We start from the raw sequence: 12,715 nt of genomic DNA on the forward strand, positions 1-12,715 counted from the left end.
CGTGTTATCAGTTGAGAACTTTTTCCCGATACAGTTATTGTAAAACTTTCAAAAAAGGTAACAAGTTTTTTTCACCTTTGAATATATTTATAGCGGAAGCTTTAGCTCATATAATGAGCTGTCAGTTTTTTCGCAGAAACAAGTTAAAACGCAAAAGAAATACCCAATATCTTCTATAATATACAGAGTGTCTCTAAAGTCTGGATTTAATTTCCTGGATCTTAGAAGTGACTTTAAACATGGAAAAATGTTTCAGACAAAAGTTGTAGGATATTAAGGGGGACAGAGGATAAAAATATAAAATTAATCTTGAGTGAGCTTTCTAAGGTCACGTCAATGCGATCAATGTTTTCATAAATAAAAGCACTCATTTTTTATTGGATATTCTTGTAACTCTTGTCGAAATGTTTTCAAAAGACTACTCACTTGTGTCTTTTGCTCAAATTGTTCTCAAGTATGAAGCTTCAAAGTTGACATATCTCTGAAATTTGCCGCATTCATTATCCGACACGTATACCGTCGGGAGGTACTTAGTCGGATTTGTAGTACATCATGTATTGGCCAAATTCTATATTTTCATCATCTGTCCGTAATATTCTACAACTTTTGTTTGAAACTATTTTCATATCTATAATTTCCGAGACTAGACATCAAACTTTGGAGACACTCTGTATTGTGTGTCAATAATATATTTCATGTGTTAACAATAATTGTTTCTTAATTGATTTTCTATTAGAGATTTAATATATAATTAACATCAATATAAAAAGAAATAACTAATGTTATTGACATATGATACAATGCTCAGCTTTTTAAACAACTAATACAAATTATAAAAACTAGCCCAATAAGGTTGGATCTATTAATTAAAACTAATATGACATTTCAATCACCAATCGTTATCAAGTGTCATTATTAAAATAATTATGTCATCGCTATGAGACTGTTTATTATGTTTGTTGCAGACGGCAACGAAAGTTGAAACGCATTCGTGCAGACACGCCATGAAACCCGCAAATAAGGAAAAGAATCAAAATCAAAGGTGTATTCCATGTAAGTTTTAGTTTGATGTCTCTTTGTTATTATGTAACAATAAGTTGACATAAACCTTTTGTTCATTCAAAGACAGTAAACATTAGAGAAAGATCATCGATATCAACGTATCATTTTTTTCTTGGATTACTTATATTTGTTAAACAAAAACTAAGGAAAAGAAGAAACCTAAGAAAATTTTCTTAGAGGCATATAAATATATACAAAGTATAAAATGTCTTTTATTGATATATAATATATCAAGTTAAATAATATTGTTTCAAAATTTGCAATAATTATGTTTTCCATATAAAATAAACAAAAATAAGTGTCTAATAAAGTAGCCTCAAAAGTATAATAGGCAATATTATAATTTTATTTTTTTCTTTTTCCTCTCAAATAAGTCACCTGTGCAAAATACTTACAAGTTTAAATATATCAACATTTTTTTATATTTTATATTTTTATATATACATTTATTTATTTATATATATACATATATATTTTTTATAGGAAACTTCTAAAGGGTTTTTTATCGATTTACAAATACTTTAAGTTATTCTGTAAAACATGATATTACGATAATATATAAAGATTAGATTGGATATATTACCTTATATTTAAAAAATAAATTAGTTATTAATTGATCTCATAATATTGTACACAATAAAAAAAATTGTGTTTTCTTGTTAAAAAGTATTCTGGTTAAAATTTGTATGTTAAAATTATACATATTTGCTTGTTACTTTAACATATTGCTGTTGTCTTAATTCAAGTAAAGTGTTAAATTATTAGAATAACTGAAAAAAAGTGTAAAAGTAACACAATGTGTACGTACTCTTAATTTTACACAATAAATATGTTCCTTATTATCAGTGACAGCGTTTGTCTAAAATTGACCGAAAAAAATGTTGAGTTTACTCTATAAATACCGTCAGTTAGTGCACGGCTCCGTCGATAGGTGAGCAAGCGGCTTAACTTTCTCGAGAGTAAAATACAGCCGACACGTTACATAAAGATCACCCGCAGCGCGATCAAGGCAAACCAAAAGTGGTTTACTCCAAAAAATTTAGAGAGCACACATAAAATTTTTATCGAGGATTCTGGAACAATCTATATATGCAAGTGTAAAAATTTTTTTCAGCATTTCTAAAATAATTATTATTAAACGTATATGATATATTAAATTAATATATACATATAACAGATATAACGTGTTGGAATAATATTATGATAATGTTAAAATAGCATATATAATATGTTGTTGTAACACGTTATATATGTTACATTAACATTATTATAATGTTAAAGTAACAAGTTACAGGTGTTATTTTAACATAATTTTTTCATTAAATTGTTACATAAAAAATTATGTCAAATTATAAAATTTACATTTATTTTTATGTTCAAATATAACATAATATTTATGTTGTTATTTAACATATGTTTAATATGTTAAATTGACACAAAAATTTGAGTGAATGATTTGAAACATGTAAAATGTGTTAAATTGAACACAAAATTTTTTACTGTGTATCTTTATTTTTATATATTGTACATAATTTTTTATATTTTATATTTATTTATATTATACTATCTTATATTATAGTTTATCTTGTTAAAAACGTATCGACTAATACACTGCAATCCGATTTTATATTTAAAACTGTATGAGAAAAATAAAAAAGAGCAAATATAAATAATTTTAGAATGCTATAAACTTGCAAAATAATTAATATTGTCAATAATACGGTTACTGGTGTTTAAATTGTACAATTAGCAAAAAAAGTTATTCTTGTTCTTAAAGAATTAATTTTTAACAGATTTTATGTAGAAAAAAGCAACAGATGTATAAATTATATATATATTTTTTAATTATTTAACAATAAAAAATAATGTTTTTATTAATTAATAAACAATATTACAATATTTAGTTTCCGAGAAATAAGGGAATATCATTTTAAGAGATTTATACCAGTATTGACGACTTTCCTCTACCATTTCCGCGTCTGAAAGAGAATCGCGTTGATTGCACATGTAACGAAATAAAACATCGATTTGAAATGCTGAATGGCGCCGTAACGAGCATCCTCTCTTATAATGATTTGCGAAAGGATATAATCGCAAAAACGTGTTTTATAGATTTAAATTAAAATATCTAAAAATTTCTATAATATTAATAAAAATGCCTGTCGGTTGTTAGAAAAAAAATTTAATATTATTAGAAATGATTTTTAGTACGTTATTAACTGCTTCGTGAATTAATTGGCCACTTTCGGATGTTCATCAATTAACCTTCTTTTAATAAAGAAAATAAATCACAAGATGATTTCAATTGTCGGTGCAGTATTCCTTTAACGAGAATTTATTTCCGTTCTAGAATAAGAGCTTTTATTACCTAAAGACTAAAATGTTTTCTTTTTCTTCACTTCTTTTCGTAGATGACTATAATAGGGTAGTGTTGGAAACGATAGAGGGCGAGCCTGATTCCGATTACGTTAACGCATCCTACGTAGATGTGAGTATGTCATGATATTCGGTAATAAGTATTCGCGTTATATGTATCAATACACTGCGAAGAGTCTTGTTGAATTAATTGGAATATTCAACCAGAATCTAGTTGAACCTACCAGATTTCCAATTAATTTAACAAGATTCTTTTTTTCAATGTATAATATACGCAAAAATCCGGGGCAAGTTAAGTACGTTCCAAGTCACGGATCTCGTACGTGATTCGATAACACGATTTGCGGATCGTGTCTTTTATCTCGAGGCAAAGATGAGCGTACGTCGTGCCGATGATTTTGAATTCACGTCTTTCCCGCATCGAGGCTTACGCGAGCCTGATTATTACGACCGCGCGGTAGGCTTTAGGCGAATATTAATCACGTGTCGTGAGCCAGTGGAATTAGAGCGTCGAATACTATGTTTCAGAGTATACTGAAACCGAACGCTTACATCGTCACTCAGGGACCTATAGAGAACACAGTGACGGAATTCTGGCGGATGGTTTGGCAAGAGCAAGCCTCCTGTATCGTTATGCTCACAAAAACCTTTGACTTTATCAAGGTAAAAGGCGATTTGAAAGCTAGACTTTCGTAAAAAGAGGAAATATAACGCCGGAGCTCGGAAATAGTATCCATTAAAAGTTACCGCGCTGTAAAAAGCTGTCTTTATTGCGCTGCTATGACGTTGACCGCGAGTCAACTTTAAGAGAGCTCAGAGTCCGTTATATAAATTCTTTACAGCCCTACAACCCTTTTAAGCGACAAGTTTCCCTTGCAGGTGATGTGTGTACAGTATTGGCCGGCGAGTAAAGAGAAAGACGAGGAATACGGGGGGATTGGCGTTTCCGTCTTAAAAGAAGAGGAACTTGCCAATTTTCATATAAGGACGATAAGGCTGTACAAAAAGAGCGAAAACGACGTAAGTGCACGGTTTACTGTTTTTATATTGGAATATTTTAGTGCCGTCCGTCTGTCTCGCGATATAAATTGCGACGTGTAAAAAAAGGGGGAGGGGGAAACAATTTTTTTTTTCAAAATGCACTTGTACCGGATTAATAACTTTTGGCATACGCAGCGATAACACAAACAGAAAACAAATAAATGCAATATTTGCGAGGAAGCGCAAACATTTGCGCTGATCGATCGACAATTCGGTAACTCGAGTATTCGTCTCGAATTTGTATAAAGTTGGAAAATTCGCGATAGGTGCCATTTTTCACCGGCAACATAGTGATGTAAATTCACCGCGACACCATTCAAATATTCGTGCAAATATCGAGGCTTGTATAAATCAGATGAATTTGCGACGGTCGTCGCATCAACGGGGATTATCCGGATGATCCATGGACGGACGCGGTTCTTCTTCTTCTTTTTAAAGGGAAAATTTTTGCGAAACAGCCGCGCAAGGAACTCGAGCGATTGCAATTGGATAATATACAGTAGTCAGGTAACAACGCTCGGTTATCAGCTCGAAGATTGTCTCAAAAAATTAATGGGACGAAGAACGACGGAAGGAGTAAAGTTAGCGGAAAAGTTAATTAAATTAACCGTATATAGAGCCGCGCATATCAGCTTTGTCATTTAGGTGCCGCCGCCGCTCGAATGCAAAATGAGATACGAATACCCGCGATATAAATGAGGATAAGTTTGCTCGAGGAGCTATTACGCGAGTAGTAATTTAATTGCACTTTTATCTGCAAGAACGAGGAACGACAATTGTGGGGACTTTCTAAAGCTCTTCCGAGCCGCGCGCTTTGTGATCTGATTCCACCACTGGCGTCGTTACTTAGTCCTCTTCCCGTTGAACTTTTTTCCGTTATCTAGGAAGAGTCCTTTCAGACTTTAAAGCTGTTCCCTTGCATTAATGTCTTCGTATTTATTCTTTTAACTGCACATTGTACTAGAAAAATGGTTCATTCTTTTATAAATATTTTCTTTTCTGATAAAATATTTTATCTTCGTGTATAATGAGTAACACACAGTTCAAATTGTTTGCACGAAATGTAATTAAAGGAAAACGTTAAGTAAACATCTACATAATATGATATTAAAAAATATTATTGTCAGGAGAAACACATAATTTGACGCTAATACGAATCAAAAGAAGAAATTGACTGAATCTTGATTCACATTAACATTTAAGTGTAGCAAAGACTATATAGGGTTGACTAACTTTTCAGTTTTTAATTTTTATATACTGAGAAATTTATCGAAAAAAATCCTGTATTAATTATATACATATAATTATTGTTATTATTAATATTTAATATATATGTAATATGTAAAAAGTAATAATATACAAGAAATAAAAGAGTTTTTCGAATACGTGCCATATGTGTCAAATAATCCTAAAATTGGCACAAGTTAATTACAGCATGTTAACTTTTACATAAAAAGTAAAACATATAATATATTAAGATGTAATATCAAATATACTTTAATATATTTTTATTTATTTTAATATAATTTTGCAAAAAATTAAAATAAAAATCTTACTTATAAATAACATAACTAATTTTATACACAAGTTTTTTTAAATTACTCAAAGTTACTTATACATTAGGTGTATTTAGAACAAAACAAAATATTATACAACTTATCACTATCAGAAATATTTAGCACGTGATTTATAACTTTAGGCTAAAATTGGCCTCCTTGATCTCACTTTTAAAAATCCACTTTTGAAAAAAATCGAGATGTGCAAATAATGAAACAGATAAAATGAATTGTAGAAATATATTAATATTGCATTGGGCAAAGCAAATCTGAGACGTCGGAGTGCTCTCTTACCTCACTCTATCTTTGTTCAATTTCACTAAATAACAAAGATAGAATGTGTTAAGGGAGCTTCCAGACGCCTCAGATTTGCTTTGCCGAACGTACTCTAAGTAAGATCTACTATTCAAACAGACATCAAATACTCCTATATAATAATTTAAAAACAATAAATATAAGACTAATAATATTATTTTCTTGTATGATTTTTCGATAACATTGTAGTTTTTAAACCATACGCTTCTGTGCTTTGAATAACTGAGCAGTAATACTTCTACATGTATTATACAAACATAGGTACAGCTGTCTCCAGTGTTTTGCTTTAAATCCAATTAGTCAAATTATCTCTATTTTAGTCAACTAGCTCCAAATTTGTTTAAGACATTCAGTTTTCATTAAATGCAAATAATAAGTCGATTGATTCTCTTAAGAATTTAATAGATAGATCATAAATCCGTTTATTTACAAAATGTCCAAGCTAAAAGGAATACTACTTACACAGTTGAACGAACATATCTCATCATGAGACAAGTGCCAACGCGTGGCACCTCATTAAAGTCTATCGTTTGTCTCACGTTCAGTGCTTTTCGGCGTCAAGTTATTAACGAACCGTACGAAACTATCGCATGCGTTAGTCTATTGAACGACAGACGCAACAGAGTAATTACTTTTGAAATTTACTTACTGAGCGAAATTTAATATAGAGGAGGGGAGCCCCTCTCTCTCTCTCTCTCTCTCTCGTAACCCCATTCCGGGAATAGCAAAGAGCGCGAGCGGAAACATTACAGAACGCCTTGACGTGCAACGCAGGCCAGACAGCGCAAGATGCGACTGCAATTGTCGAGCTTAACGCGGCATTGTTGGGATAACAGCACCGGAAAATAATCTGCCGGGTACGCAAGTTGACTCCGCGACCAGAGCGTACTGCGTTTCACTAATTTGTTCGGCGGCGATTTTTTACATTTCAACACCGTACACATAAATCTCGGAGCATTTAATCCCACGTATGCATTCCGAACGACTCGCGGCAACGCGGCGAAGAAAAATAGAGGAATGATAGATGAAAACGCAAAACACAGGAGCTAGGAAAACGATATACGAGTGAGAAGTGAAAAACGGTTGCTCGTTATTGTAAAAGGCGATCGTTGTAACTCTGCTATGCGAAAACGTTTTCAGGAGATTACGGAGGAGAGGACGTTGTTGCAGTTTCATTACACAGAATGGCACTCGCACACGTGTCCCTTCGGAAACGCGGTGCTGGAATTCAGACGGCGCGTTCGTGCAGTAGTGGGATCAACGATAAAGAACGAATCCGGTCCTATGGTCGTTCACTGCAAGTAAGGACAAACTTGTGTGTGGCAAATTGTTATTTATGTAAAAGCGAGCGGCGTGCCGTTCTTGCGCTAATGAGACAATAAATTTGTTTGTTCGTGACACAAAGCGATGGTGGCGGACGATCGGGAGTATATTTAGCGATCGACGCGAACATGGAACTGGCCGAAGAGGAGGATGCGTTCGACGTGTTTGGTTACTTGAAGAAACTGAGGCAGAGCAGGAGGGGGCTCATAGAAAATTTGGTATAACAATTAAATACTATAAAAACAATGTGTCACAACTAAAAGCTTTTCAAAATAACTTGGGTAAAAGAGCTCTTCTATTTTTAATGAATTATTTCGATAATTACATCCGATTTTATAAATTTAAACTTTTTTTTAGAAAACCAGAGAATTACATTGTTACTTTTTTTTTACAAAATTGAATTTAAAAGTGCCAGGAATGGCATTTCTTAATATTTACCTTTTTTAGCAAATATCAACTAAAAGTCATATAACTGTTATATAACTATTAATGACAATTTCCTTCAACAATATAGCTGTTAAATAACTTATAACAGTCATATAACAATTATAATTTTCAATTGGTGTTTGCTGGATTTGAATAATTAATTCAAAAATGTGATGTGATAGAACAATTCGTTCGTTTTTAACGACAAGAAATCTATATAATTTATTGTGTTAAGTGTTGCTTAATGCAAATTACAATTAAAAATTAAGAAAAAAAAGAATAGTCCGTGACGTCAAAGAGGTCACAAATGACTTCTCCACAGAGAAACTTCTCCTATCATAAAAAATAGGATCGATATAGCGCCAATCATATTTATTATCAAAGAAGAAATATTTTATTCTTAACTCTAGAATAAAATTACTTTTGCTGCTATCTTAATTATTAATTTTCTTAGAATAATTTAGTAAATTTGTGACAATTTTATGATATTCTAGATTTAAGAATAAACCGATCTGAAGATAGAAATTTCTGATCTTAATCTTATTTTATTTTTATACTACATGAGATTGTAATAAAATTAAATATGTCAAGAATATTTTTTGTCTTGGTATCAGAAAAGCTTTCTGAGAGAGTAAATAATACAGTAAATAATTCTTATAGATTGTTTGTCACTGAAAATAATTCGTAAATTTAAAGAATGCTGTATTACGTCAGCTATTTTAATTTAAAGCTATCAAGAATGCAATTTTCGACACCTTTAAGACGAATTTTATCAAAAATATAACGTAATACGGCAATTTTACTTACAGATTTTTAGTAATAAAAAATCTACGAAACTCATCTGATTTGGTTCGAAAATTAATACCAGACTATGTTATCATCAATAAATAAATTCTCTATTATTAATTTTTTAAAATGTTTTTTCTCGAAAATTAAAAATTGTTAATGATATATACTTTGATAACTGATTTATGCATATTTCATATAGGAACAGTACAAATTCGTGTATGACACGCTCGAGGAGTTCGTCGTATGCGGTACATCGTGGTTTCCGGTGGCAGAACTGTCGCAACGTCTGAAGCAGAAGAGCATAAAGAATCCGATAACCAAGATAAATGAATATCAACGAGAGTATCAACAGATTTGCAAGCAGACGCCGCGTTTTACGATCGGCGATTGCGCCGGTGGACACAGGGCCGATAACAGGGAGAAGAATAGAGATGTCTTGGTGGTGCCACGTGAGTTTCAAATAGACTGTTTCAACTCGCGCGACTAGTAGCTTCGACAAATAGCCCTTCCATGCCGTACAAATCAATCTCCTCCTTTGTTACAGCGGACAACTTTCGACCATACCTCACTAGCTTTCAGGGCAATAGTTTCACAGACTACATCAATGCCGTCTTCGTGGATGTAAGTTAGTAAAATAAATCACCCCCGCTTAACGGGTTTATCTTTAATTTCCCTTACATCGTAATAAAATCTGCATTTCTAATTTAGATATAAACTTTCGGTGAAATTTGTACGGCACGCTAATAATTAACTAAAACGGAAATTAATCGTTGAAGCGTTGATGTAAATGTACTGATGCGAATTTTTTAAATCTTTTTTGTTACAAACTTGGATAACTTGTGTCCGATCGATGTTCGCAAAAGTTTCTCGAAATTTCAAAGAGTCCTTATCTGTTATCCTCTCAAAAAAAAGTTTGTAGTGAATCTCTGTGTGGTAAGGCGACTGAGGCCATCGATTTTCCATGTGAACTTTAAGTGAGTTTCAGTACAGCACTAATGACCCACGATTCTATCCACGATGAAGAATGAATTTTGTAAAGATTATTGTAAATATTTTATTTTAGTTTTCATTTTTAATATTTTTGTTTTTAATAAATGTCTGTTTTTATTTAAAAATTATTTTAAAAAAATTGCTTACAAAAATTATTTTTAAAAATATACTGTATTTGGGCAAACAAAATTGAATTATATTATATTATATAATACAATTCGTAAAATTATATTATATGAATTGTATTATATGCGAGCAAGACAACTTCTTAGGACAAGCCTATTAGGAAAGACATTATTTTTGTATTTAAATATTTTTAAAAATATTTATTTTTTGCGTTACTTGATCTTTTCTTATTGCCTCTTCGAAAAGCACTTATTTTTATATACTTTTTAATGAATTTAGAGTTCCTGTTTTTTTTAAAGCTTCGTACCTGAATTACAAAGTCATTTTTTATAGGATACATTTAATACAAAAGTTACCATTTTTTAGGTCAAATAACACTTTCATAATTTGTGATTCTTTGATAATAAAATTATACTGATTACGCTAATTAAATTATACTATAATTATACTAATTATTTATTTAACTTTTCAAAATAAGATATAAATATTTATCCTAGAAACTTAAATGTTTACAAATTTTTATATTTTACAAGTTTTCTGAATAACCTTGAGTAGATAAAAAAGTCGTCGGATACGAATTACCCAGTTTTGTACAGATAAGGTTTTTCACATTATAATATTTGAAATTTGACCTATATTTATATTAAATATGGTATTAAAAACGATAATAGAGTTTTGACTCATTATTAGCGTGCCGTACAAATTTCACCGAAAGTTTATATCTAAATTAGAAATGCAGATTTTATTACGATGTAAGGGAAATTAAAGATAAATGTCAACAATATAAGAGCTTTACGAATAGAAATATATGTCATGTTTTCTACGTACATTCAGCAATCGTTGCCAAGTTTTTCTAAAGAACATATATTCATTCACTGTCATTCCACGCAGGGCTATACAAAACCAAGAGAATATATCGTAACGGAATGGCCCCTTCGACACACGTGCGGTGAATTCTGGTCCTTAGTTTACGACTATGAATGCGCCGCAGTAGTAGTATTGTGCGTGCCACCTCAGGGATCTACAAATTTTCCCAACTTTTGGCCAGAAGGAAGGCATTCCAAGAAATACGGGCCCGTGTTTACAATTGATCACATCAGCCACAATCATTATACCAATATAAAAACCTGGGTGAGAACCAATCCTTTGATTCTTGTGACGCATGAAGTAGCACATAGTTTTCAAATTTTATTGAAATTGTCACAAAAAAATAAAAAACAGTGATACTCCTTCTAATTTTCAATTTCACGAATTATATTTTTCAGGTTTTTAGGATAAACAAAAAAATCGTTTCTTTGACGGAATTAATGGCGGGAGTAAAAGCACCACCGAAGACCGTGCAATTGTTCCAATTAACCTGTTGGCCAATGGGCCACAAAGTACCCACTTCCACAAATAGTTTAGTAGAGCTTATGAATATGGTTGAGAGATGGAGACAACGAACGGATTATGGACCAGTAGCTGTAGTTTCGCCCGACGGCAGGAGCCGTTGCGGGGTTTATTGTGCCGCCAACGCATGTATAGAACAAGTTATTCAACATGGAGAAGTTGATATTTTTCAAGCCGTCAAAACTGTGCGCAGACATAGGCCCCAGCTTGTAGAAAACATGGTATACTTTTTCAATCACAATAAAATTGTAGAGAAAGTTTACCAATGCTAGCATATCACTTTGTTTTTGGATAATCTTTCTTAAACAAAAGCTAAAAGTAAAACATACCTATGGAAAAGAAAACATACCTATGATTTAATTATAACATACGTATAAACTATAAAGTGTCTCCTATCAGGTATTCTATAGCAGTTTTTATAATTTGTTTCATATTTTGTAATAATTAATGTTTTTACAACATAATTAAAATTTAACATTTCAGAAAATTTTGGCCGAAACTAGGATAGTAAGTTAAATTCTTTCCCTTTTCATCGACATGAGTTATTAGCTTGTACAAAATACTTACAAGTTAATGAGGATTTCACTAGAAGTCTTCACTTTCTCAAATAGCACCATACGTCTTATGGACATCCGTTTTACATCCATTTTTCGACCATACGTCCATGAACATAAAACGGACGTCTAATGAACGTCCATACAAGAACATATACTGGCTAATAATAAATAGACGTCCAATGGACGTCCATTTGCTTCCACTTTATATAATTAATATATGAATAAATATTGTATGTCTAATGGATGTTCGTACCTAGATTTGTTTTTATCCATTTTTTCTTTTAAAAAAAAACGGAAATCTTTTAAATTTTGTATTGTATAATTTATCATCTATTATATTCAATGAGTATTTTATGAGACACTAAACATAAATTTTATAAGCCTGTGAATTTGCCAGAAAGTCGATTTTATATTATTGACTTAGTTAATTTTCATTCCATTGACAACAAGAAATTATTTTCTCTTTTTTTTTTTAAGTTTTAGTTTATATATTTCTAATAAGTACTATATGATAAAAGTATTGTGATATTATTATTATTAATTACATAATTAATTATAATTATATACGCATAACAAATGTCCAAAGTGTGTCCATTAAATGTTCAAATTTTGTCCATAAAGTGTCCAAAATTCGTCCATGAACGTCCAGTGAAAGACGTCTTATGGATGTCCAGTGCAGTTGCAAATGGATATACAATGGACGTCCACTGTATATCCATTGTACTCAATATGGATATCCATTGGACGTACACAAAGTCCGGAATG

The 12,715-nt window shown here is 31.5% G+C and overlaps 1 protein-coding gene across 1 annotated transcript in view; it reads left to right on the forward strand.

Annotated features, from left to right (window-relative positions):
- Positions 1–12,715, forward strand: part of LOC105838082 (receptor-type tyrosine-protein phosphatase kappa) — a 106,988-nt gene that overhangs the window by 93,678 nt on the left and 595 nt on the right. Inside the window, exons 4-13 of the mRNA XM_028190551.2 lie at positions 966–1,053; positions 3,474–3,550; positions 3,967–4,101; positions 4,318–4,458; positions 7,491–7,651; positions 7,756–7,891; positions 9,088–9,337; positions 9,433–9,509; positions 10,896–11,135; positions 11,270–11,614. Coding sequence (XP_028046352.1) covers positions 966–1,053; positions 3,474–3,550; positions 3,967–4,101; positions 4,318–4,458; positions 7,491–7,651; positions 7,756–7,891; positions 9,088–9,337; positions 9,433–9,509; positions 10,896–11,135; positions 11,270–11,614 — 1,650 coding nt within the window. The remainder of the gene's footprint in view (positions 1–965; positions 1,054–3,473; positions 3,551–3,966; positions 4,102–4,317; positions 4,459–7,490; positions 7,652–7,755; positions 7,892–9,087; positions 9,338–9,432; positions 9,510–10,895; positions 11,136–11,269; positions 11,615–12,715) is intronic.

This window comes from Monomorium pharaonis, chromosome 6, assembly GCF_013373865.1.
Source record: "Monomorium pharaonis isolate MP-MQ-018 chromosome 6, ASM1337386v2, whole genome shotgun sequence".
Lineage (NCBI taxonomy): Eukaryota > Metazoa > Arthropoda > Insecta > Hymenoptera > Formicidae > Monomorium > Monomorium pharaonis.